The 25,676-nt window shown below is 36.0% G+C and overlaps 1 protein-coding gene across 6 annotated transcripts in view; it reads left to right on the top strand.

The window, feature by feature from the left end:
• Nrxn1 (neurexin 1) overlaps positions 1-25,676 on the top strand; it is a 1,089,464-nt gene that overhangs the window by 903,323 nt on the left and 160,465 nt on the right. For all 6 annotated transcript variants that reach the window (XM_071601560.1, XM_071601558.1, XM_071601559.1 and 3 more), the window contains one exon: positions 24,497-24,668. In XM_071601560.1, coding sequence (XP_071457661.1) covers positions 24,497-24,668 — 172 coding nt within the window. The remainder of the gene's footprint in view (positions 1-24,496; positions 24,669-25,676) is intronic.

Genomic DNA, 25,676 nt, shown 5'->3' with positions numbered 1-25,676 from the left:
ATACACTTATATACAATGTATGTATATAAATAATATATGTATATAATATTTATATACATATATATAATTCTGTATGACAAACTTTTTTTTTTTTGGGGGGGGGGTGTACCAGGCATTGAACTCAGTGCATTTACCCATTGAGCCACATCCCCAGCCCTATTTTGTATTTTATTTAGAGATAGAGTCTCACTGAGTTGCTTAGCACCTCACGGTTACTGAGGTTGGGTTTGAACTTGTGATCGATCCTTCCTCCTGTCTCAGCCTCCCAAGCCACTGAGATTACAGGCATGTGCCACTGTGCCCTGCTTACAGACTATTTTCTCTGTTCATATTGGACACACCCTAGCATTTTTGAACAAATAAATAAAAATGAGGCATAAAGTTGTCATATTCCAGAAATGAACATGAATTCTCCCAACTACAATTGCTCTTCCTGTTGCTTTTGTCCACCTAAATTTTTCTTTTCCCGTAAGATGAACCATTGGTTATCCCCAGGTTATACAGTCGGACAGGCTTGGCTTCATATCTCACATCTCATGCTAGTTCTGTGACCTTGAGAAAATTAATCACCATATAAGTCTTAAGCCATGTACAAGAGGGAGAAGATAATGGCTTTTCCTTTTATTAGTTTGTTGTGGGGATCATACAAGGAAATACATATAAACTACCTGAACCATTTTATTATCAGAATTAGTACCCAAGGAATATTGATTTTTGCTACATGTAAGCTTGAGTGAACATTTAGGCACCCTCAGAAATTTGTTTCTTCTGAAGACCTTCTGTTAAAAGGTATTTTTTTTTAATATTCCCTTAAGGAATTATAAATTAAAACAATTTGATATGTATGTAAGCATGTGTGAATATGTGTACATGTACGTGTATATGCTTCATAACAGACTTTCTATATCAGAGTGAGTTTAGGCTCACAACAAAATTGAGCAGAAGGTACAGAGATCCCCCCCAAATCCTGCTTCTACAGATATAAAATTTCCCCCACCATTCAAGTGTACCTCCCAAGAGTGGTACCCTTGATACAAATGATAATCCTACGTTGACACACCAATGTCACCCAAAGTCCATAGTCTTGGTGTTGTACATTCTGTGGATTCTAACTAATATACAATGGCTGTATTCATCATTTTAGTGTCATACAGAGTAGTTTCACTGGCCTACAAATCCTCTGAGATCTGTTTATTTTTCCCTTCTTCCCCTCTAGATCCTGGCAACAACTGGTCCTTTTAATGTCTCCATAATTTTGTCTTTTCCAGAATATTCCCTAGTTGGAATCTGAGGTTGATTTCTTTCCCTTTGTAATGTGTACTTAAGGTCGTCCCACTTTTTTTGGCTTGATGGCCCATTTCTTTATCACTGATTAACATTTCATTGTTTGGATATACCCAAGTTTATCAATTCAACTACCAACTACTGAAGTTCTTCTTGGTTGCTTTTGAGTTTGGCAATAAAAAATAAGTTTGTCTTAAACATTCATGCACAGGTTTCGGGGTGGATGTGAGTTTTTAGCTCATTGTATAAATATTAAAGAACTTGATTGCTGGATTATATACTAAGAGTATGCTTAGTTATGTAAGAAATTGTCAAAGGTTTTCCAAAATGGCTACACCCTTTTTCAGTCTCACTGCAATGAATAAGAATTTCTGTTTCCCCCTATCCTCACCAGCATTTGGTATTTTCAGTGCTCCAGATCTTGGCAGTTCTAACAGGTGTATAGTGACAACTCATTGTTGTTTTAATTTACAAATCCTTAAAGATATATAATGTTGAGCATCTTCATATGTGCATTTACCATCTGTATATATTCTTTGGTAAAGTGATTGGTCAGATATAGTGTACATTTTTAAATCTAGTTGTTTGTGTTCTTATTGTTGAATTTAAGAATTTTTTGTATTTGGAGAGCAGACCTTGTCTCTGATATATTTTTTGTACATCATGAATTTTAGAATCAGTTTATATATTATCTTTCAAGAATGTACAAACACTTGTGTTACATGGACTTTACTTTCAAAACAGGGTAAAAACTCTTAGTTTTTTTCTTGTGTCCTCCATAGCATCCCACAAAAATTTTCTACATACAAAGAGATATTCAAGAATGCTTAACTGACCACCTTATTGATTAATGTCCAATAGAAGCCATTTCAATGTAGTGATACTCAAAATTTTGGTCTTTCAGGAGAAAGTTCAAACTAGTTGTATCAGGCAGGACATTGTGAAAATTATGATCCTCCTCCTGCCTCATTTTTCACTATTAAGATGAATTACATATGAGCATCAAGGACAAAGAATCACAAAAATGAGATTCTCCTAGAATTGAACATACATTCCACAGGCTTTAATTGAGGGACTTGCAGGTTGATACCTGTATAGGTAGAATGAATTATAGAACAAATGTCTCAGACAGAGACAAACTATGAGTAATCCTTTTTCTTGTATATATTTTAAAACTTCCATGACATAAAGTACTGTAAAAATAGTGAAGAGCAGGTACTGATTCATTCAAAAACATCTAAGTGTCTTGCCATGTGATGAAACATTGAGTGTATCAATTCGATATAGATCTACTCAAAAAGCTTTATAGTCCTAAAAGCCAGAAGAAACTCACCATAGTGATCTATAAAATCAAGAGAGAAAGGAATTAGTCGTGGCTGGAGGAAGTTAAGTCATTGATTCATCCAACAGATATGAAGCACTCACTGTAGTCCATGTTTCATGCCATATAATGGGGCTTCAGGGGTGAATTGAAAAAAAAATTCCATAATTTCAAGATCTTCTCTGAGCAGGAGTCCGTTTATATGGGAGTGAGAGCTTCAGGAAAGCATCTCAGGGAAGACCTTGTGGAAGAGGTACATTTAGAATTGGCATCAAAGGAGACACAGAATTTAAATATCTGGAGCTGTGAGCAAATGATAGGGGAAGCACATTCCAGATACTGAAAACAGACATAGAATAAGCACCTGGATGCCTATGTTCCAAAAAACACAGAAATCTATTAGTTTCCAAATTCCTTTCCTTATTCTTTTATATCTACAAAAGTATAATTCATATACTAAGAGGGTATATTTAATGAATATGACTTAGACATGATTTTAAGCACTTTACATTAAAGAATATAATATTTATGGGGCTTCTGAGGCAGTTATGATTTTTACGCAATTTTAGTAAAGGATACCATGGCTCATACCACAAGAGACTAGAGCATGCTCTTCAACACATTTGACTCTTGAGTCTTACTCTTTATAACAAAGCTATAACAAAGCCCCTGAAGCTTACAGATCCTGTCTCCATAAAAGAATTCATCAGTCAAAATATTTTAGAAGATATTTCAAAGGATGCCTGTGAAACTAAAGAAAGAAAGAAGAAGAGAAAGAAAGGGAAACAGAGAGAGAGAGAGAGAGAGAGAGAGAGAGAGAGAGGGAGGGAGGGAGGAAGGGGAGAGAGAGAGAGAGAAAGAAAGAGGGGGGAGGAAGGAAAATTGTTGTGAGCTGGTAAATGTAAACTCATCAAGACTAAATTCAGAATAAGCAGCATCTGATGTAATCTGAGCTTGTTTTTACTTACTGGAGAAGACTGAACCAGGAAGAAATCTGCTTAGATGAGATGGTGTAGTAACAGGTGAAGAGAGAAATCTGTGTCATTTGCCTCTTGTTGAATTCATTTTCTACATAAACCAGAATGATATGCTAAAATTGATAAAACGAATCCTGGAAGATTAAGCCCAGGATATACATGAGAATTGGCATTTCACACAGCAGAGTAAGAACGGAGTATTTTGAATGAAGGACAAGGTTGTAGCAAAGGCAACACAGATGGAGATCTAGAAGATTGGTTAGGGTGTCATCATTGCATTTTCGATTCCACAAGGATCAGTGCAATGAGGATAGCTAGCAAATGAACAGTGTATGAAGGTCTGGGGAGTTTAGTTTACTAAAAGCTCAGATGAGCAACTAGTGAATGATTATTTACCAAATTCAGACAATGCAGACGGAAGCAGAGTGTCTTAATTAAGAAAAGTGCTGCACTATTTGTTACCCATATTACACATTGTGTTTAAGTTAGTGTATTATGTTAAGATCCATTAGAAGGGCTGGCAGTGTAGCTCAGTTAAGAGTACTTGACTAGCATGTGTGAGACCTTGTGCTTGATCCCCAGCACTCCACCACTGGGGGGAAAAATCCATTAGATTTTTAAGTTTATTAATAGACTGTGTATCTGAAAGATGAATGATCAGAAAAAAAACTTCAGTTAGAGATTGATAAAGAATGGCAGATAATTTTTCAGCAGAAGGCTTGAGTTGAACATAGAGAAAGTGGCCTAAATAACTGTATTCAAACAGGTGAAAGTTTGTCTTATGGAAAAAGGGCACAGATTACACTACAGTGATCCATCATGCAAGAATCATGAAAGGAAGGTAACTTTCAGTTCAAAAGGATTTTAAAATGAATAAGTTGCTCAGAAGTAGTGACATCACTGGCATGTTTCCAGTGGAACTTAAGGCAGGGAGATTTTAAAATAGCTTCTTGCATCGGGTGAGAGTTTAGGCTGAAGAGCACATCCCAAATTCTCAGGTGTTTATTATTTCATTATTCAGTATTTTCAGAGTCACTGGCAAAGTCTGTCCCATTTCTATTTCAGACTTTTTTCAAAGTCTGTCCCAGTTGCCCTTAGCACATCATGAAACATTCTAAAATAATGGTCTGAGAAAAATTCTAAAGTTTTCTAGTTTTATGGTCTCCAAAATAAATAGTCATTTACAATTTAAAGTTTTAAATAATCTGAGCAAATACAATGGAAATAAAGTATTATGTCTAATAAAAGTCATTTCATGATCTGGATAACCAAAATGACAGGTGAGGGATGTTGACTCTTTTATGTTTTAGAGTCCTAATATTATTTTAAGGAAACTCAGCTTATGGTTATTCTCTTAAACTACCAATAGGGGAACAATAGAAAAATTTTTTATGACTAGTAATGTGAAAGACTACAATACATATTTTGTCATCTAAACCAAAACCTAAGGGAAAATATTCAACTCTGCTGTATTGCTGAATTATATTTGTTAACCATTTTTATCCAATAATAGAGAAACAATATAGAGAGATGCTAGAATTGTCCCCTCCATTTATATTCCACCTTCTGTCAACATTTTTTTTTTTTGCCTAAGACTATAGATGTACACATGTGCACACACACCACATGTAAAATTGAGAAAAGAATTAGATTTGGAATTGTGTTTCATGTTAAAGGTTGTGCGAATGGTGGGACTGCTTTCTCATCATTATTTCGGAGTGTGGAGGCATATCTGATGTATCTTGGTAATGATTACCGCTTGTCTCTGTGTCCTACTTATTTCTTGCATTATATATCAGCCTGAGCTTGACAGGAAGGATAAAAAACTCCCATATCCCCATGACAGCTCCCTTATGCTCTACAAAGGTTCCTGTACATGGTAAACATAGGTTTGTTGTGTTAACTACATCGACATTATGGAAGTCTAATTGCATATATGTTGAAAGCATCGTGGATAAAATCATGCAGAATATATTCTTCCTTTGTGTTCTACACTGTCTTTATTTTTTCATGGGTTATATACAGCAGGAACTCAGAAAACATCTTTGTGTGTGACATCAATAAATGAAAATAAACCCACTCTACAAATAAAAGTGAACAATTGCTCCCTGGATACATTTATACTATGTCAATATAGTCCCCTGACCTCAGCCAAAGTGAATGTAGCTGCAATTTTGATAGAAAACACCAGATGTGAATGTAGGGTCTGCACCAGGCTCTACAGCAGTAATTGCTGTCAGGGCTCCTCAACATTCCAAAAGAAGTCATATTTTTTTTTCTGTCCTTCTTTTTCTACTTTTTTAGGATTCCTTAAAGTAAAGCAGTATCTAACAGTACATTGAACCTAAGAGAATCCCATAACCCTAGACAAAGAAACAATTTTAAATACTGAAGCAGGCAGGAAGAGTATGCTACTTTAAAATCATAACTATTTTGTGATTGTTGTGTGTTTGCTAAATTTTTATTTATTATTCAATAGTGAACCATTATGAGTTGAAATATGTTAAAGTTTGTGACAAGCAAGAAGACCCTGTAGAATAGAATAAAATTGTAGAAATAAAAGGGAAGATCTAAGAAAATGAAAGTGTTGGACTAAGTGAGGGAACTGATGAGAGGAGTTAATTGATTTGTTAAAGATCATAAATAGAGTTGGGGACAGAAACTGCTGTTCTCTTGATTCACAGGACTCTATTGTTCATTGTTCCCATGGTGGAAATGATCCAGTGCAAAAAGAGAAAATAACATAATAGACCTGAATTCAGAGTCTACATTTTTTTTTTAACATATAAAATTTTTTTTAAAAAAATTCTTTGTATTCTGCTTCTTTAGCCTTCTCTCCTCCCAACCCCTAGAAAATACTGATTCTCACCCTTTCCATAGTTTTGCCATTTCCAGAGGTCATATGGGTGGAGTCATACAGTAGGTAGCCTTTTCAGATTGGTATCTTTTACTTAGTGATAGGCATTATGTCCTCCATGCCTAGTTTTTCGTAGCTTGATAATTCATTTCTTTTTAGCACTGAATAGTCCATGTACCACAGTTTGTTTAAGGCAACTTGGTTTCTTCCAAGTTTTGGTAATAATGAATAAAGCTGCTGTAAACATCTATAGGCAGGTTTTGTGTGGACAAAGGTTTTTCAGCTCCTTTGGGAAAATACTAAGGAGTGAAGTTTCTGGATACTATAATAAGATTATGTTTAGTTTTGCAGGAAACCTCCAATACGGTCTTATAAAGTGTCTATATTATGTTGCGGTCCCACCAGCAATGAATAAAATCCTTGTTGCTCTACATTTTGTTGCTTTACAGCATTGGTACTGTAGTGTTATTTCATTGTTGTTTTAATTTGCATTGCTTTAATCATGCGCCACATGAGGTAGAGCATCTTTTCTTTTTTTTTTTTTTAATTTTTTATTGTTGGCTGTTCAAAACATTACATAATTCTTGATATATCATATTTCACACTTTGATTCAAGTGGGTTATGAGCTCCCATTTTTACCCCAAATACACATTGCAGAATCATATCAGTTACACATCCATTGATTTACATATTGCCATACTAGTGTCTGTTGTGTTCTGCTGCCTTTCCTATCCTCTACTATCCCCCCCTCCCCTCCCCTCCCCTCGCCTCTTCTCTCTCTGCCCCCTCTACTGACATTCATTTGTCCCCCTTGTATTATTTTTCCCTTTCCCCTCACTTCCTCTTGTATGTACTTTTGTATAACTCTGAGGGTCTCTACATTTTAAAGCATTTGCCCCCGAATGTTCATATAATTTCATTAAACTCATATTTTTCTTGTTTTATGTTAAAGTATTTTACTTAATGTCTTTGGTTCTCCTTATGGAAATGTCTGTATTTATGTTTGATTACCTCACGTTTAGTTACAATGGTTTTCCGAAGACTATCACCTTCAAATCATTTAAATGGCTGTTTTTCATCCCATAGGGGTACCTCCAATAAGAAACTAGTATTCTGTGATTATTTTCCTTTTCCCCCCAATAGTTAAAAAGATTATTTCTTCTTCCAGTCATGTTACATTGATAATGATGTAACATTTTATTTCTAACTTGATGATAATGTAAACTCTTATTTCTTACTTGAACAAAAATGCCTTTAATATTAAGCATGATACTGTCAATTGACTGAAGATAGATTTGGTTTTGTCATGCCAAGAAATGGTCTTTTTCTAGTGATTGATGTTCTTTTACTAGGTGATTTTTAAAAATCAAGAATACATATAGATTTATCAAACACCTTCAGAGTTTATTTCAGTGATTTTTGTTTTCCTCATTTGACTCAATGATGTGTATTGATAAGTTTTCTAATTTTGAAACATCTCAGAATTTGGGGGATGTGCTTTCTGCAGCATACATAGCATTTGAAGTCAGAAGGAGTGAGTTTCAGTCCTATGTTCACACTGAGTGGCTGTATAAATTTTTGCTACATTGCTCATCTGTAAAATGATTGTACTATTAGTTATGTCAGAGTTATAAAGGAAAATCAGTTGTTATATAAAGTGTCACGTAGCAAGTAGCACTACCTGCACAGCCATCTCCGCCATAGTGTGTTATTCATCTATGAACTATTAAAGTCATGTAGACTATGTTAATTACAACTTTTGTATCTGTAACTATAATATAAATATATTGACCTACAAGGTTTTGTGTGTGTACCACATTTCTACTGGTATTTGTATAAGGAAGCTCTAATTTTATGAAATTATACGTTGTTCCATTTATATATATATATATATATATTCTAAAACAGATTCCATCACTGGGAATTACCTATTCTTGATTTTTTTTATACTAAGGCAATATAACTCAGTAGCAGGTAAGAGCACATACTTTGGAGATAGATCTGGATGCAAATCCTGATTCTTCAAATGATTAGCAAGTTACTTTGGGCAGGTCACATCTTTATGCCTCAGTTTCCTTAGCTATCAAATGAAGGTCATAATAGTATATGCCTCACAGAGTTTACAATTCAATCAATATTCAGTGAATATTTTTTGATTATTATGGACCAAACTGTGTCTTCAGGGCTACATTTAAAAAGATTAAACTGGAAACAGATGGTAGTCATTGACACTTAGAATTTATTGTTAATATCATTACTAACAGTATTAATAGCTTGGACATAAATTATCTAGGCTAAGAGTCTTTTATGACTGGTAATTTCTGAAGTCATCTTTGTACTAGTGTTAATAACTTCCGAGTTTATCAATTGTGACTCTCCAACAATGTATGAATACAGCTGGGCACAGACCTAGGTAGGTATTGTTTTTTTTTTTTCTTTTATTAAAGAGAGAAACTGTTTTTGTAACATTTTTATTGTAATACTTGTATAAGAAAAATTATATTCTAGAAAGTAGCATGTGACAGTATTTGTGGCAGGAGACTCATCCTAAGGATAGCAAAAAATTTAATAATAGCAATAATTCTTAAATGTCCTTAATAGTCTCTTTAATCCTTAAAGAAATAGCTATTAAAATAACAAATGCAAGGCTTATTTTATACAGTTTCCAGGGTGGTTCTTTCTTTGGATATCAAAAATATGTATGTTTTTCCAAAGAATGTTAGGTTAAATTTGTTTTAGGTAATTATTAATACTTCCCTTCTTGTGCACATATATGGAGAACTTGAGTATTGCCAAATTTTGCCTTAATACTACATCAGTAATCAGATATGATATGCATTAACCAAAAACATACCCTCTATGATGAGTGCATTTTGTGGTCTATGTAATGTCAGTGTAGTCATTTGATCAAAAAATGCATTGAAATAGTTCAGCTCTTACAGTGTAGATTGGATATTACAATGTTTTCCGCTGAACAAGGAATCTGTGATCCATTAAAAAAAACAAAATAAAATGCTAAGATTGCATTTAAATTTATGAAGTAAATTTAAACATTACATTTGAGAAATCTATCTTGAAAATCCTTTGAAAGCTCTTACAGTATTTTTTGTATAAACTGTGATAGCAAAGTTTGAGATAGCCAATATAATTAATTACAGCAGAAAATTATATTATTATTACTTGAAAGCAATATGGAATAGTTTGATTTTGATTAGGAAAGCTTATAAAAAGCTTAATGTTATCAAATGAATTGAACTGGGTTCATATTTGTTGTATCTTGGTCCAAACATAAATGCTTCTCTCATCTCATATTCATCCATCATAAAATGTAATTGTTGAATTTTGAGAGTTAATCATATATTATTACTTGTTAATTGTTGATAGGACTGTAACCAGAGCAAATATTAAATATCTTTCTCACTTTTTTATTGCTGTTGACATCAAAGACTGTTATTTGCTTAAGGAGGAAGAGTTTGGGTTACTTTTGTTCTATTTCTAGGGTAGCACTGGTATTATTTTTATGATTCCTTGCATAAAGTATTTGCTTAAAACTGACATACTTTGGCAACATGTTGGGTGAAATCAGCTCAGATTAAAAAATGATATCATTAAATTCTATATTCATGCTTGGAAGCTTAGGGAAAAAAAAGATGATGATTGACAGCCTGATTTCAAACAATTAAGTTTTTAAAATTAAATAATTCGAAGACTTTGGATTTATAAATAGAAAAATCATATTCATGGAAAAAGCACATTAAAAGGGTCTGAAAATTGGTGGAGTGTGTGGAGTGTGTGTGTGTGTGTGTATTTTAATTGCAGTAATGGGGATCAAACCTAAAACTTCACACATGCCAGATAAGAATTTACCTCTGAGCTGTATTAAATAGGAGAGAAAAATATGATAAATATTGACATTTCCAATCATTACCTAGAATTGACTAGGTCAGGTAAGAAACTATATTTAAAAAGTAATTCCAATAGATCATATTACAAACATCAACAGTTCTACCTATTACATTGTTTTTAGTATTGTATTACCATAAATAGTTAATGATGGTTCCCATCATTTATCCGAAGCCATTTAAAAGCTTCATGTACAGCACTATCTATATACAATGACTTCTTTGATACACAGCAGTCACAACATTCAGATCTACATTTACTTTGTTATTGGCCATGCTATTTGGAAAACCTGAACTGCCGTAAAATTTTGGTATTTCTTTTTAAATATCTGGTTTACTACCTTTGGGAAACTACAGCGAAATCTCTCATTTCCTTGCCTATTATAGTCAGAAATTTTGTTTAGCCAAAACTCCTTGACTCATTTTGTTATTATAATACATTCTATAGCATTTGATTGGTTTAAGTTAAAGCATCTTTCCAAAATAGTAACCAGTGCTAAAAATGATCTTAAAAAATCTGTTAGCTATAAAAACAAAAGTTACTAGAAAATAGGAATGGGACAAGGGGGATAGAGCAGAGACATTGGCTGCTCCTCCAAGTGCTCCTCCTGGGCAGAGTCTTTCAGCATCTGGTGACACTCCAGAATTTTAATTAAACCTGAAGGATTCTGCACTTCCATTAATGTTCTCAGGATTCTCCAAGCATGAGAAAATCTGTCCTGGTCCTAATTGCTGGCCAAGATTTAGCCTACTAGCAATTCTGAACAGTTGGTCTAATTTAATACCCATTAAAAAAGAGTGGCTGGGCTCCGCCCACCCCCATCTTGGCAAACTTGTCAGTATGTAACCTTCATAAAATGAAAAGGGTTTAGAGGCCCAGGATACTCTCACATCACATCTTTTACTTCTAAAGGTTCTTGAAGGGTGTACAGAGAGAGGAAGAATTACATGGTTGAAAAATACTAGTTTGCAACCAGAAAGGTCTGGGTTGGCTGCAACTCGATTGATGGTTCAGCTGTGTGACTTCAGAGAGTAACTTTTGATTTTGAGTTTCAAACTTCCTCAACATGGAGACTGGAGGGCAGTAAATAGTGTGTGGAGTAGAGTTTTGAAAAGTACTTGCTATGTTCTTGGTATATATAATAGTAAGAATGTTGGTGTCTTGTTCTTTCCAAGAGGCTTACGTTGTCAAATCTAAACTGCAACCTTTTCAAGCACCTTGGACCTACCAAGAGGAACAGTGGAATGATTGATTAAGCTCATGGAATCCAGATCAGGCTGCCTGGGACCAAATCAGAGCTCTAAGACTTATCTGTCATGTGATTTGGGATAAATTATGAAACTTTTAAGGCTCTAATTCCTCATCAATTAAAATAAAATAATAATACATGTTCACATATATTATTTTTTGTAAAGTGTTTACAGGGGAGGCCAGCAGGTAGCAAGAAGGATAGCTGTTATCATCATCAACATCATGCATCTGCTGTCAAATACTGTCCATCTTGAGTAGTAACTCTCATTTGGGAAGCCTTGGCACTCATATAACATAACAGTGACTAATTTAGATATGGTTTCCATTTGGCTTCATAACAATATTTGTGATTAATTTCTCAGCGCATTTTTTTTTACCCTCTCAGTGAGGTTTGGTTTGTGTTCTTTTTGATAGGACATATTTGGCAGGGGAAGTATGTAAGTGGGATATGAGATCACAGCCCATTAATCTTGCAGTAATATTTAATACTCAAAGATTCATCAAAGGTAATGGGAGTCCACTTAAGAATTTTGTTAATCAATGAAACATGGGCTTCCTGTGTGGCACTTGCTTTTCAACTGTCATCAGCACCCACCTTTAATTAGGTATCTCCTGTGCTCCATTTGGTAAGCACTGAGGAATTTTTGCTTCAAGAATGCATTTTCACAGATAGTACTGTCCATTTATTCAACAGATTCAGTACCCAGATCCAGATCCACCCTAAATCCCTAAAGCTCTCAACATCGTGAAATATGGAGGACCATTAATTTGGGGATGAGGAAAGCAAGAGCTAACCAGGCAGAAGAACAGCAAAGGTCCTGAGATGGTTCAGGACCATGGTGTATGGTTCAGAACATGGAAACCCAAGGCTGGGGTGGCAGAGCAATGGGAAAGGGGGACAGAGAAAGAGCTTGAGTTCTTTGGCTTAGATGGCAGCTAACTTGGCTTTGCCTAGGTAATTACTCTGGGTTCTCTTTACTCTATTATCAATATTCACTAGTCTGAAAATATTCTCTGGCTCTTTCAGGTGAATGTGAGAAGGGAGAACCTCCAAGAGTCTCCAGGGATTACTGTTCTGGAGGGAGACATTAGAAATGAGCCTTTATCTCAAGTTCAACATATCCATGAATTGTTCAAATTTGAGCACTTTGTGTTTATTTGGCTTCAAAATTCTTGGCCATATTGCAGGGCAAATTCACATTTGACTTCCTTGATTTGACATTTTTTTTTTCTGGAATTGGATGAAGGATCTTTCTCTTGTTTGAAATGACATATTATTCACTTCTCACAACACTGCATTTTGGAACATGGGCATTGAACCCTGTTCATCTGCTACTGCAACTAAACAAGGACTTGAAAGGGTTATAGGTTAGAACTTTTCTTTCTTTAACTAATTTGGGGAAGGTGCTTGAAAAACTAGTCAAGTGATTTCAAACAGTATTTTTAAGGTGGAAATTATATGAAGAACCCTTGCTATATCTTGAGATAAAAGGGCTCTCTAGAGAAATAAGTTAACAAGACATTCCACCCCACAAAGAAGCTAAACATGTTACATTAGCTTTGAAATATAAGCATAGAATGATGAATCATTTTTTGACATTGTAGAGCAAATGACTTTTGGAAAATGTGAGGAGTCCCTGTTGATTCAGAATGTCTTTTATATATCGCATTTCATAAAGTACATTGAAGAATGACAGGAACAAACAATTAGATGAATGTCAAGATGCATACTGTTAAAGGTTCTATCAACAATTTTCAATTCTTAGATTGGAAAGTTTTAAAAATACACATAGCCATTTATTTTTCAATCGGTTTATTTCTGCAAATGCTGTATTTTAGTTTTCTGTGCATAAGTCCATTCAAATAATATCCAGACAAATTTTCTAGACAATACTTATTTATGTTCATTTTTATTCACATCCCTGTATCTGTAAAGAGTCTATATATTTGTATTTGCATCTGCATTTGTCCCTAAAAACATCTGTCTTTATACTCGCCTATTTTCTCTCCTTTGAGGCCTGTGCATATACTCTTTTCTCTGTCTGGAAAATGTTTACATTCATTATAGATTTCTGTTCATCTTCAGAACCTCAAAAAGGCTTTGCTTAATCACTCAGTTCCTCTCATGCCACGCAAGTCTTTGCCTTTTTGACACTTGGTGTGCATTAAACACTAATATAAATTTTAATGTGTAAAGAAACAACATAAGTGTATATTTCATAGTGAAAGCAGCTCTGTCTGCTTTATTAACCACCCCTTTCCAGAGCTTACCAGAAGGCCAGGAGTAAAGCAAAAAGTTTTGTTTTATGAAAGAGTAAATAAATAAACATAGGTAATTTCTAGACTTATTGGTATTGTGGTAGTTCCAAAAGTTTGCTTTTAGTTATGCGAGAAATCCATGTATTTGTGGTAAATCAATTTGTGTGTGTGTGTGTTTGTGTGTGTGTGTGCATCCAACAAAATGCATTTGAGTTTTTTGAGTGATGGGGAAGAGTGGCACAGTGTTTTGTGAGATGCACTGTAGCTAAAAGATAGTCAATAAATATTTCTTGATTATTTTTGTGGCAGAAGTATTGTTTTCTGAGGATTAAGAGAGGTCATGATCACTAGGAGCTTCATTCAGCCTTGGAGCTTCTGTTCTCTTCTGAAAATTCTGTTGTGCTGGAATTACATGCATCAACATAGACTTGTGAGGGCTGGAGGAATTATTACTTACCACTCCAGGGATAAGAGAGCCTTGCTGCTTGTGTAGAAAACAGACGGAGACGGTGTTGAACTTTCTATGCCCACATGCCCAAGAGTTCTTTTTCCAAGGATGTCAGTCCTGCTCTAGAAGTCAATAAGAAAGGGAAAACAAAGGAGAAGGGTTGCACTGTCAGCTGCTGTGGAATACATTTCAAATTAGGGCTTGAGGCTTGTGAAAGGCAAGACAGTATTATCAGAAAGTCAGTCCATCAAACACGCTGAAAACACCACCTCACTATTATTTCTTGGTTGCAAGTCACAATGCACAAACAGAATTTTAGAAAAGCTTATCCATTCCAAATTAATCTTTCCATTCCTAAATTACTGTACATAGCTTATATCAACTGAGGAATTTAGAATAATTCATTATTCTCTTGATATGTTTTTATGGTTTTTGGAGATTTAAAATAATGAAAAGGTTCATTTTGTTTTACCTGCACCCTAGTTACTAAGGTAACATTTACCATGCAAAGGGCTAAAATTACCATCCAAAGATATTTGGTCTATTTGTCTAAAAATGTTGTGCTCTGAGCTATGGAACTTTGGAACATTAGAGTCAGACTGTAATTATATAGTCAGTTCTCAACAAAAATGATGGTCCTAGGACACAACAAGTAAATGAAATCCACAAATAAACCCAAACCTCTTTTGAAGGAAAACCTTTTTACATACAAATATCCAAAACTAGTAGAATTGATAGAATGTTCTTTCTCTGTGTGATTCCTGGTGGAGGTTAATAATCAGCAGCATAATGGCCCAAAGACAAGGAATCAGAAAGAAGCAGAAAAACAAAGATTGTTGTTTTAATCAGCACCTAAAATACAATGTTTGTTTCATATGGTTTTCTAAATGACCCTACAATATAAACAAGGCTGAATTAACACTCAACCTAGGGATTTTTTTTTAAACAATGAATTTTTTTAAAAAAATCAGAAAACATGAACAACAACAATACCTATCCATATCTGAGCAGCCCACTGCACTTTGTACAAGCTTAAATTGAGCCAATTTGGGTCTGAAAACTCCATGCAGCAACCCGAGGAATCTGTCATGATGCCAGAACACCAGGCTAAGTGTCCACATCAGAAGTATGACCTGCAAACAATTAAGAATATCACACAAGACATCAAGTCTATCCTTATTTCTTATTCTGTTTGCTTTTTGCTCCTTGATTTTTAGGAAAGGAAAGATTAATAAAGGAATAGTTCTTTACATATAAGGAACATATTTCAAGTATTCCTTCTTCAAGGTGGTTGGTGTTTCAGTACATAAGGGTACAAAATTAGTGCTCTCAATGAGATGACTCTATTTTTGCAAGAGGATAAATTAGCTTTATTTCATTCTCAGCTGTGAGGGTATGATAGCCCAGGTGTGCTATTTGTAACAGGGGGGGGTGTCATGAAAAAGGCTTACGTGACCATTCTAGAAAACATCATAGAAGTAGTAGAATGCTTTCTCAGACATAAAGAATTGTCTAGTATTTGCTCAACCAGTGAAACAAACAAACATCAGAAAATCTCAAAATACCAGCTTAGGTATTTTGACCCATTCAAAGATACACTAGCCAATCACGGAGCAGACTCAACTCTCTCCTAACATTATCTTGATTCTGGACTTAATTTCACCTAAAGAGCAATAATGTAAAGGAATTGAAGCACTGAAGGGCTGTGGTATTGTCCTGAGAGCTCAGGGTCTTTCCCCTGGTTCAGGAGAACTCACTGTTGTGACTTGGATGTGGTGTCCCCCAAAAGCTCATGTGTGAAACAAGGCAAGAAGGATTAGAGAAGAAATGATTGGGTTATAGAGCCTGAACCTCTCTTAGCCCCTGATAGGGATGAACTAAGTGGTAACTAAAGGTATGTAGGGTGTGGGTAGAGGAGGTGGGTATTGGGGAGTGCCCTTGGGGTATATATTTGGTGAGCTGAACTTAGTTTCTACTGCCTGATTATCACCTGAGCTGCTTCCCTCAGCCACCCTCTTCTGCCCATGATGTCCTGCCTTACCTCTAGCCCCGAGGAATGGAGTTTCCTGTCTCTAAATCGAGACCTCTGAAACTGTGAACCCCCAAATAAACTTTTCCTTCTCAAAAATTGTTCTGGTCAGACCTTTTACTCATAGCCATGAAAAAGCTGACTGAAATACCCATTGATCCTTTTCTCACTTAAACTACCAAGTCCTTCATACTTGACCGGGGGTGGGGGGGGATTCTTGCCAATCAGGACTACTCTTCCATGCCTCTGAGGAGAGGGGTTCTAATTTCTTTGGAAGGAACATAGATGGCTCACAAGGCCCCATAGGTTACTGAGTCATCACCCTAATCCAACATTTTCTGCCCCCTCTCAAATCAGAGAATCTCTGATTTTAAAAGACAATAAAATCCTAGAGTTCATCCATTTTGTAAATTTTGAAAAAAAAAATCTAATCGAGACTTAAATACAAATTTAGGTGGGTTGCTTAAAAAAAAATCTCAACTGCTAATTTCTTTTCCAATTGTTTATCCTTGCTACCCACTTTGTCTTACATTTAGACTTTTCCTTGAACCAAACTTTGATATAGAGAGAAGAAGGAATTTTTGGAATGATCAAGTGGCCTCTGCTTCAGTACATCTAGTGATGACACAGCTTATCCCAAATGTGAAACCAATTAGATTCTGAAATGTTCTCTCTCTCTCTCTCTCTCCTCTCTCTCTCTCTCTACTGGGGATTGAACCTGGGGCACTTCTGAGCCACATCCTGTTTTTATATTTTATATAGCACTTTTTTGTATTTTATTTAGAGACACATGGTCTCACTAAGTTGCTTAGGGCCTCCCTAAGTTGCTGAGTCTGGGTTCGAACTCACAATCCTCCTGCCTCAGCCTCCCAAGCCGTTGGGATTACAGGTGTGCGCCACAGTGCCCAGCCTAGAATGTTCTTTCTTGATCTGGGGGTTAGATGGATATGCTAACTTGGGTCAATCAGCCTTTCTGAACTTTAGCTTCCTCATTCATAAAATAGTTTAACTGCTTCACAGGTCCTTGTGAAGGTTAATGAGATATTATGTCCTCTAGCAAAACTGCAATGGCTGCATAATTTGAGCATTATTTTAACTAATTTCCATCAACCCACTGTGAAGCTAAACATTGGTTTTTAAAAAAAAATACCAATGGTAGTAGTGGTAGCAATAATAATAGGTCACAGGTGCTGTGTAGTCATTAAGTATGTTTAGAACTTTATGTGCTTTATCTCACCAAAAGACAACTGCAGTGGGATGCAAGTGTTCAGGAATTAAATAGTGGAGATCTTCTTTGCACTACCTCATGAATGTGCTAAAGAACACTGAATGGTATACTTTAAAAGGGCACATTTTATGATACTATATGCAAATTATATCTCAATTAAAAAAGGAAAATTGGATGTGAGTTTGGGAAAATTACAAATGTAAAGGCTGTCAGTTAAATGCTGTACAGAATATGATGATTAATAAGCTGGACTTTTTTCCTACCCCAAGCTGTTTTTAATATGTTCAAGGAGGTAAAACAGGCAAATAAAATCTAACCCTAAGGCAGTGAGTAAGGGAGAACTATTCCAGGCTTACGAAGTTTTATTAGACACTTGTAAGACCAAGAGATGACTCAGGGCAGTCTTATGGACTTAAAGGAGCTAGGGCGTTAGAAAGAAATATGCTATCCTTAGTAAAGATTTGATGGGAAAACAGAGATACTGTTCTTTCAATGTTTCACCCTTAAATGAGATCTCTCTGCAGGACCAGGACCTAAGTCTCACCCAGTACCTAGCCACTACTAGTTCTGTATTGGGTGGTGCTGTGGAATATAATTGTCCAGAAACAAAAAACTTTACTCTGCAGTAACCCTTTTCTTGATTCAATCTCTGAGGATGCCTTGGTTTCAAGGTCTTTTCCTAGCACTCAGACAGAGCTAAAGTCCTTCTTTTTAAGAAAGTCCCATCGACTTGATTAGATTCCAGTGTCCATACTTAGCTATGTGACTTAGGAGAGATTGTCTAAATGTTCTGAGGAGATAGATGATGGGACACTTACGTTTTCACATGTCCTGGGAGTTTTAGGTATGCTGAGAGGTGAGATGTACTGTATCTAGTTCAAGGCCTTGTGTCCAGTGAGCACTGTGATACCAAGGACCTGGAAAGAGAGGTGGGAGAGAGAAGGAACATAACTTTTATGTCTCTAAGTGCTACTTTGGTCCCCACTGGTTGAGTTACAGCTGTCCCAAGGCAGGCTGTCTCCTGATGCCTACTGGGAGGCACCCTGAGACCCTTCCGACTCCTCCCTCCAATACATCTTGCTCCTCCCTGACATGCCTCAGGCTCTTTTGTGGACCTGAGTATTTCCATGCATGGTTTACCTTCCCAATTAATTTGATTGTTCCCAAAGACAAAGAACACACTTTCCATGTTAGTATTGTCCTCACATGTAGTCTATATATTAAACAATCAATTTTTATTTATTAGCCGAAGGAACAAAAAAGATATTATTTAATGGGGAACTTTGGATAGGAAGAAGGAAACTTTTATTTTTGAAGTGGTGGTGTTTTAGGAAGTAGGGGTACTTTCATTTCAGTCTCCGATTAAAACAGTAGACTAAAACCCCTTCGTGACATTACAGACCATCTGGATTGACAAACATACTTATCAGTAGGACTGCTAATTCACTTGGAAATGTATTTGGGTTAAATTAACATGTTTGTTTGGTGTTGTCGGAATAGGGTGCTCTCTGACAGTCTTTGCAGTTTTGCCACTCCAGTGACAGTGACTATAGGTCCCAGAGTCCCTATCACGCCTTAAAACCTTTGCTCCCTGGTGAGGATTAGTCTCTGGGGGAACAAAACATAACATTCAGCCTGACTTTAATTTCAATCAGCAGTGTAGATTTGGATCATGGGAGTTGTTTTGTATTTGGAAATGAGCACAGTCCTGTAGCACATGTGAAGGCATTGTCTCATTCTGTCCAAAGTCGGGCCCTGGAGCATGGGTCTGTATTGTGGTGCATGAGAGAAGTTTCTACAACATATGCAGGCCCCCTGCTCATCCACTTGCCCCTTTGGGTTGCACATTTGTTCATCCTGCTTGGCTAATCCCTAGGAGTGCAACAAACAAACAGGCAAAGAAGGAGACAAACTTTCATTTTTTTATTTGTCTTTTTTCCTGGGCATAGTTGTGTCAAACCCTTCTATACAGCGACCTCAGAGTAGAGGAGAGAAAGCAGTGGATTGAAATCTTATGAAACATATCTGTATGACAGACAGAAGGCTAAATATGTGTCTGTGTGTGTGTAGTATATATTCTGTTTATCTATTTCATATGCACATAACTTAGAATATAGACATCTGTAACATGCAAACATCTTGCTTGAAAATGCCCAAGACACTGAGAATACCATTAAATCTCAATCTTGCGTCAGACATATTTTTCAAATGAATATGTCATTTCAGATGGTATTAGGCAGTACATGAAACCACGATGCCACTGTTAGAACGTTCAAGTACCTTCCCAGAGTCGAATTGCATGATGTTTCCTTTTAACTTGGTTTAATATTATAATCCTTATTCAGAAATGAGCTTTTGTGAAAAAAATCAATAATTACCTTTGTCACTATTTATTTAATGAATCCATGGAAAGACTTCATTAAATTATAAATGGCTCATTACTGATATTCTCATAATAGATTTGTGAAATGACGGTGTGAGCCAGTTATTCATTTCAAGGAAGATACAATACAGGGAGATCAGTACATGTCCAGTGAAATGACTGCTGGTTTTGCTAATGTAATATTCATGAGAATTTGCCGAGACAATCACATTTAATCCCAGAGAATAAGAATGTGAAATGAATTCTTTTAAATTGTAATTATCTATTGGCAAGAAAGTTTAGCAAGTTTTATTGTTTATATAATTGAAATGGCTTGGTATTCTGTCAATATGGGAGGGTTGTGTTTTGAGGATATTCACTGTGTCTGAATGATATGGTAAAACCTAGTCCTATAAATATGCTTGATAGGAATATTTTGTACTTTATTTACATTTAATTTTTTTTTTCCGGGAGCAGGGGGTGATTCTTTGACTATCACTTATATTTAAATTGTGTGTGTTTTTTTAAGGCCTTGATGTAACTTAGGGTGGGGTAGATAGAGTAAAAGTGGGGGGTAAGGCCTACTGTTGGTAGCTCCTTTAGTGGTGTTCACTACTCTAGCTAACTCCATAGTTGTAAGTTGAGAGCTGAGGCAAGCAATCAACATATCCAAGAACAAATGGACATAATTTAAAAGTCAGAAGCTCTCTAAGCCTAGCTGATCCTTATTGTTTCTTAGATAAGTTGCAAGCAGTCAAACCCCATGAAATCTGAGGATTTCTGCACCCTAGAAAATAATAATTTTATATATCCAGCTGCAGAAAAATGTAAGGATAAGTTAAAGTAACTTATTTCTGAGTTTGAGATACTATTTGGCTCTCGTACTGCAATGCTTCTGCTCACAGAACTTGGACCTCCTTAATTAATAATTAGAACTCTGGGGAATCTTGGTGATTGTGACCTTCCTGTTAGAATAAGTAGAAAACATCAAGAATTTTTTTCTAGTCTTCTCCTGATTTAAGAAACATGTCTACGTTAGAAAATACCCCCACCCCCACCCCGCAAACAGTGGACAACTCCAGGATAACAATTATTTTCATGCCTTTGTTATGTTGCAAGGGTTGGTTCTTAGAATGCACCAAGAATTTTAAATTCCTCTGTGGGAATATTTCTTCCTGACCCTAGGGACATCCAGGCAGAGTCTCAGTACTACTGTAGTCATTCTTAGATAGTAAAAAGGTCATCTGTTCACTTTTAGACATAAAAAGTAACTTCAGTTAGTTCCTGTACAATAACAGATAACTTACATCTTCTGTTAAGCCCTCTCTATTATCCCTACTTGGTCACACTGAAGAGGCCTCCTGTACACAGAGGAAAAACATGATGTTTTTTCTCTCAATTTCATGAATCTCACTTCTCTTCTCCCTCCCCAAATTCTCCAGGGACGAGGCAGAAGAAACAGGAAGAGATAAGGGCAGAAATGACCTTCTTTGGCCAATACCATGGTAGCCATCTCACCCAATAGCTTAACCTGTGCTTGAAGCTCTTGAAAGAGCACTTTTGGGAGGCATGTTAATGAACTCTTCAGAGTTCTTACCAACATTATTAGAATTTCCTTTCTTAAAATTCCCTTGATACCAGGTGCAATGGCATATTCCTATAATTCCAGAGACTTGTGAGGCTAAGACAGGAGGATTGGAAGTTGGAGGCCAGCCTTAGCAACCAATGGAGGTCCTCAGAAACTTAGACCCAGTCTCAAATAAAATAAAATAAAATAAAAAGGGCTGGGGATATAATTTAATGGTAAAGTGGCCTTCTTTAATACTAAAAAAAAAAAAAAGAAAAAAAAAAAACCCAAAACAAAAACCAAGAAATTCCCTGAGGAGGGTAAATGTACCTCCTTCAGATGGCCATTGGGATTTCTGCCTCAATCTCTGGATATCCATCACTGCAAATTCAAGTTCTTTCCTGTGGTAAGTTTTCTGCACCCCTGAGCCTCACTCCTTCCATGGCTCTACTAAGCAGGACACCACATATTCTGTGCTGGCTCTCTAATCTCTGGCCACAGGTAATGTCCTTTGTCCTATCTGTGATACACAAGTGGCTTTCGGTGCTGTAATATCTTTTTGCTGTGCTCCCAGGGTATCAGGCAGCCACAGAGTTTTCTTCCCTTGAAGATTTTTCAGGTATATTAGATCTCAGTTTTCTAACTACTGCAACCACTGCTGCCATATCCCAGAAGATGCATATCAAACTTTCTGAGATGTTCCATTAAAGTCTCCTTCCCTGTACTTTAGATAAGAGAAAAGTCCCCTTTCACCTTGGAAGTATGTGTGAATCCCATCACATCCCAACTTTTTTCTCAAATCCTCTTCTAATTATCAGTAACCTCTTTGCCTTTCCTCCTTTTTTTTTTTTTTTTTTTTTTTTGATGGACCAGATTTGGAGCCCTAAAAGTAGTTGACAGTGCTCTCCTTTGCAAATCTGGCTTAAGCAATTTTATACCTAATTTTGTAAGATGGACAAGCAATCTTTTTTTTTTTCATCTTCTTAAGATCTCAGCTAAAATTGCAACAAAAAGAATCCACCTTTTAACATCTTAATAAATTCACATATCCATTGCTTAGTATCCATTATGAAATTATTTTAAGTATACATTGAGTGATATATATCAAAAAACTTTAAAACACAATAGGAGACCCCATGGTGCTTCTACTTTAACAGGATAGATCAAACAGGTTGCAAAGAACAGTCAGATTTACCAAATCTGTAAGCTAGCTGTGGGACCTTAATCAAGTTACTTTATCACTCTGTGCCTTAATGTCATCATCTGTAATATGGAAATAAAATAGTATCTCTCTCCTGGGACTGTTATGAGTACTGCCAGAGTTAGCATTTATAAAGTGTTCAAAATTCTACATACATGACCAATTGTTAGCAAACTCAAGAGTGGAAATAGGTAGAGAAATTTTAATAGTTGTTTAGATTTTTGTTAGATTGTTTCTCTTGGACCTACTTTTATTTCTCAACATATTTTTTTATTATTCTTACTTTTAAATAGATGTTATTTTAAGTTATTTCAGGGTTTTTTTTAACATTTCAGGTGATTTTCTTATGTTAGAAAAATTCACATTTCCTCATTTTCAATAAACTGCCCAATGTTTTTTATATATATATATATATATATATATATATATATATATATATATATATATATATATATATATATTTTTGATGCTGCTGGGGATTGAACCCAGGGCCTTGTGCATAGGTATATATATTTTAACACACATTAAAAAACAACTTTTAGGATATCTGCAGTAAGAGCATAATGAGCAATGTCACAAATAACATCTTCAATACTTCCCTTCAGTTAATGCAACTTTATACAGGACTTTTTATAAGACTTCCCAGGGCAAGCTGAAGTCATCCTCCCGCTGCCTCCTTCAATGATGAGAATCTAGCAAAGAGCAGAGAGAATGTGGTCCAAACCTTCAGGCTTCTAATATTCTGACTTAAAATTTCTACAGGAAAGAATGGGCTGTGTGGCTCTTAAACCCCTCTCCCCCCATGTGGTTTCTCCCATCTGGGGTTTGATGAAAGGTGAGCGGTGGACAGTTTGAAGTTATGTCCTCTGACAAGGGCCTGCAGCACAGGTATTTCCTGCTAATGATGAAGGGCAAGCTCACATACTTTAAAAGTCAACTGAGCTCAAGGTGGACTTGACAGCCCTGCTGTTAGAGAATGCTCCTCAGAGGCAGAAGAGATGAGCACATGTTTCTTTGCCACCTTGTGTTATGAAATCCTAAAGTTAACAACCACAACTTTATACTTTGAAAGATTCGCCGTGTTACTTTGCTTAACACAGAGAGCAAGTTAATTTTGGATAACTGTATCATAGCTTCATCTCAGCTTAGATATCATTGAAAAATGAGAAAACAGAATTTTGGTACTTCCACATCTCTGTTAAGTCATGAGACCTTGTGGGAGTCAATGTGATAATTTCATCTGTAAACTAAAGAAATTGAGTCAGTTTGAGGCTGTGAGCCTTGGTTTTGTGAATAATGACTAAAAAGTTCACTCATTAAAGGCCTGTCTTTGTGCCCCTACCCTTTAGAATGATTTTGTACATTGTGAGCATTTGTCATTTGACTCTAAACAGATTTCATTGCTGCAATGCCACTAGTTACTAAAACGGAGGGTTTCCAGTCTTGCTTTTCTTGTGAAATGAGGAGTGTGGATTAAAGGAGTTCTAATAAAGGACAAGAAAGGAGGTGGCTTCATGCAGACAGCTGTGTGCTTCTCTCTGGCAACCTCTGGGAAAAAGACATCTCAATTCCCTTGAAAGTGTGTCTGTGGGAATATCAGTTATCCCTGAAAGAGATGTCTCACATTTACCAAAATGTCAAGAATCTTGCTTATATTATGAGGTGTTTTTCAGATGTAAAATCAGAGGAAAGCAGCTGTTGTCCAAAGAATATTTTTGAACAATCCCTTTGTATGTAATTCTTCTTAAATGCTGATTAATCAGTTCAACTGAATACACCTCTTTGTTTCCTTTCTTCTTCCCTTCCAGCACCAAGGAAAAATTGGAGTTAAGTTTAATGTCGGGACGGATGACATCGCTATTGAAGAGTCCAATGCAATCATTAATGATGGGAAGTACCATGTGGTCCGATTCACGAGGAGTGGTGGCAATGCCACGTTACAGGTGGACAGCTGGCCAGTGATCGAGCGCTACCCAGCAGGTAAGCAAGTGAATATGTATCTGGGGAAGATTTTATGGAGGAAAAAACAAAACAAAACTGGAAAACAAAGCTCTGTTTTGCGTCCGTTTCACCAAATTGTGGTTTTCAGAAAAACCATCAAGTATTTATTGGACTTTAGAATCGTGAATGTAATGCTGTCCTAAACTGTTCTTGTTACAGTGTACAAATGACATTTTTAGGCGAACTTGAAGGCACACGTTAGCATTTGCAAAATTCAGGACATCAGTGAAAACCAGAAAAATGCACACATAAAAATACACAACATGTCAAAGCTCTTTTTACTGGATCCTTGCATTTGAACAAAGAAAAGGCTTTGTCAAAAGTAACAACGTTAAAATTTAAAACCAAGGGAGGGAATTGGATAACATTTGCTTTCTGAGCGAAAGTGAAGCTGGACTGCTGCTTTGATGGTGGTGCACAGCAGAAACCCGGGAGAGGTGTGGGGAGAGCAGGGCATGAGCAGAGGAGGAAGGGGCAGCAGACATCACAGCTAGAAAAGCAAAAGGAGCCTTTCAGCTTCCTAGAACCATGCAGTTTCAGGAGAATTCTGAGATGCTCATATCACTCATTTTAGGTCTGTAAACTGAATCTCAAGGCATTATTAATAAAATAAAAATTAACTTGTTCACGCCAAAGAATTTTGTCTGTACTGTTATTACACAAAGGTGGTAGGTTAGAAATCTAATAAACCAGTGCTACTTGCAGTTGTGTATGTTCTCAATTAAAAAAAAAAAAACAGATATGTTATTTTCAAGTAAAATACAAATTTAAAGTACCAAGGTATTTGCTGTCATTATATTTTGGTACAAAATTGCCTCCTCAAAGAATCAGTCTCATTTGTCTCTATTCCCCTTTTAGACAGGCTAATTTTTGTTGTTGCTGCTGCACAGCATACAATTTATAACACAGTATAAAGTACAAAGTGAAAATTCATTCTTCACAATACAAATGATAGCCAAAATGTACATATAACTAACTCCTCTATTA

This window comes from Marmota flaviventris, chromosome 14 (assembly GCF_047511675.1).
Source record: "Marmota flaviventris isolate mMarFla1 chromosome 14, mMarFla1.hap1, whole genome shotgun sequence".
Classification (NCBI taxonomy): Eukaryota; Metazoa; Chordata; class Mammalia; order Rodentia; family Sciuridae; genus Marmota; species Marmota flaviventris.
The sequence above is the reverse complement of the archived record's forward strand: the minus strand, read 5'-3'. Positions and strand labels throughout refer to the sequence as shown.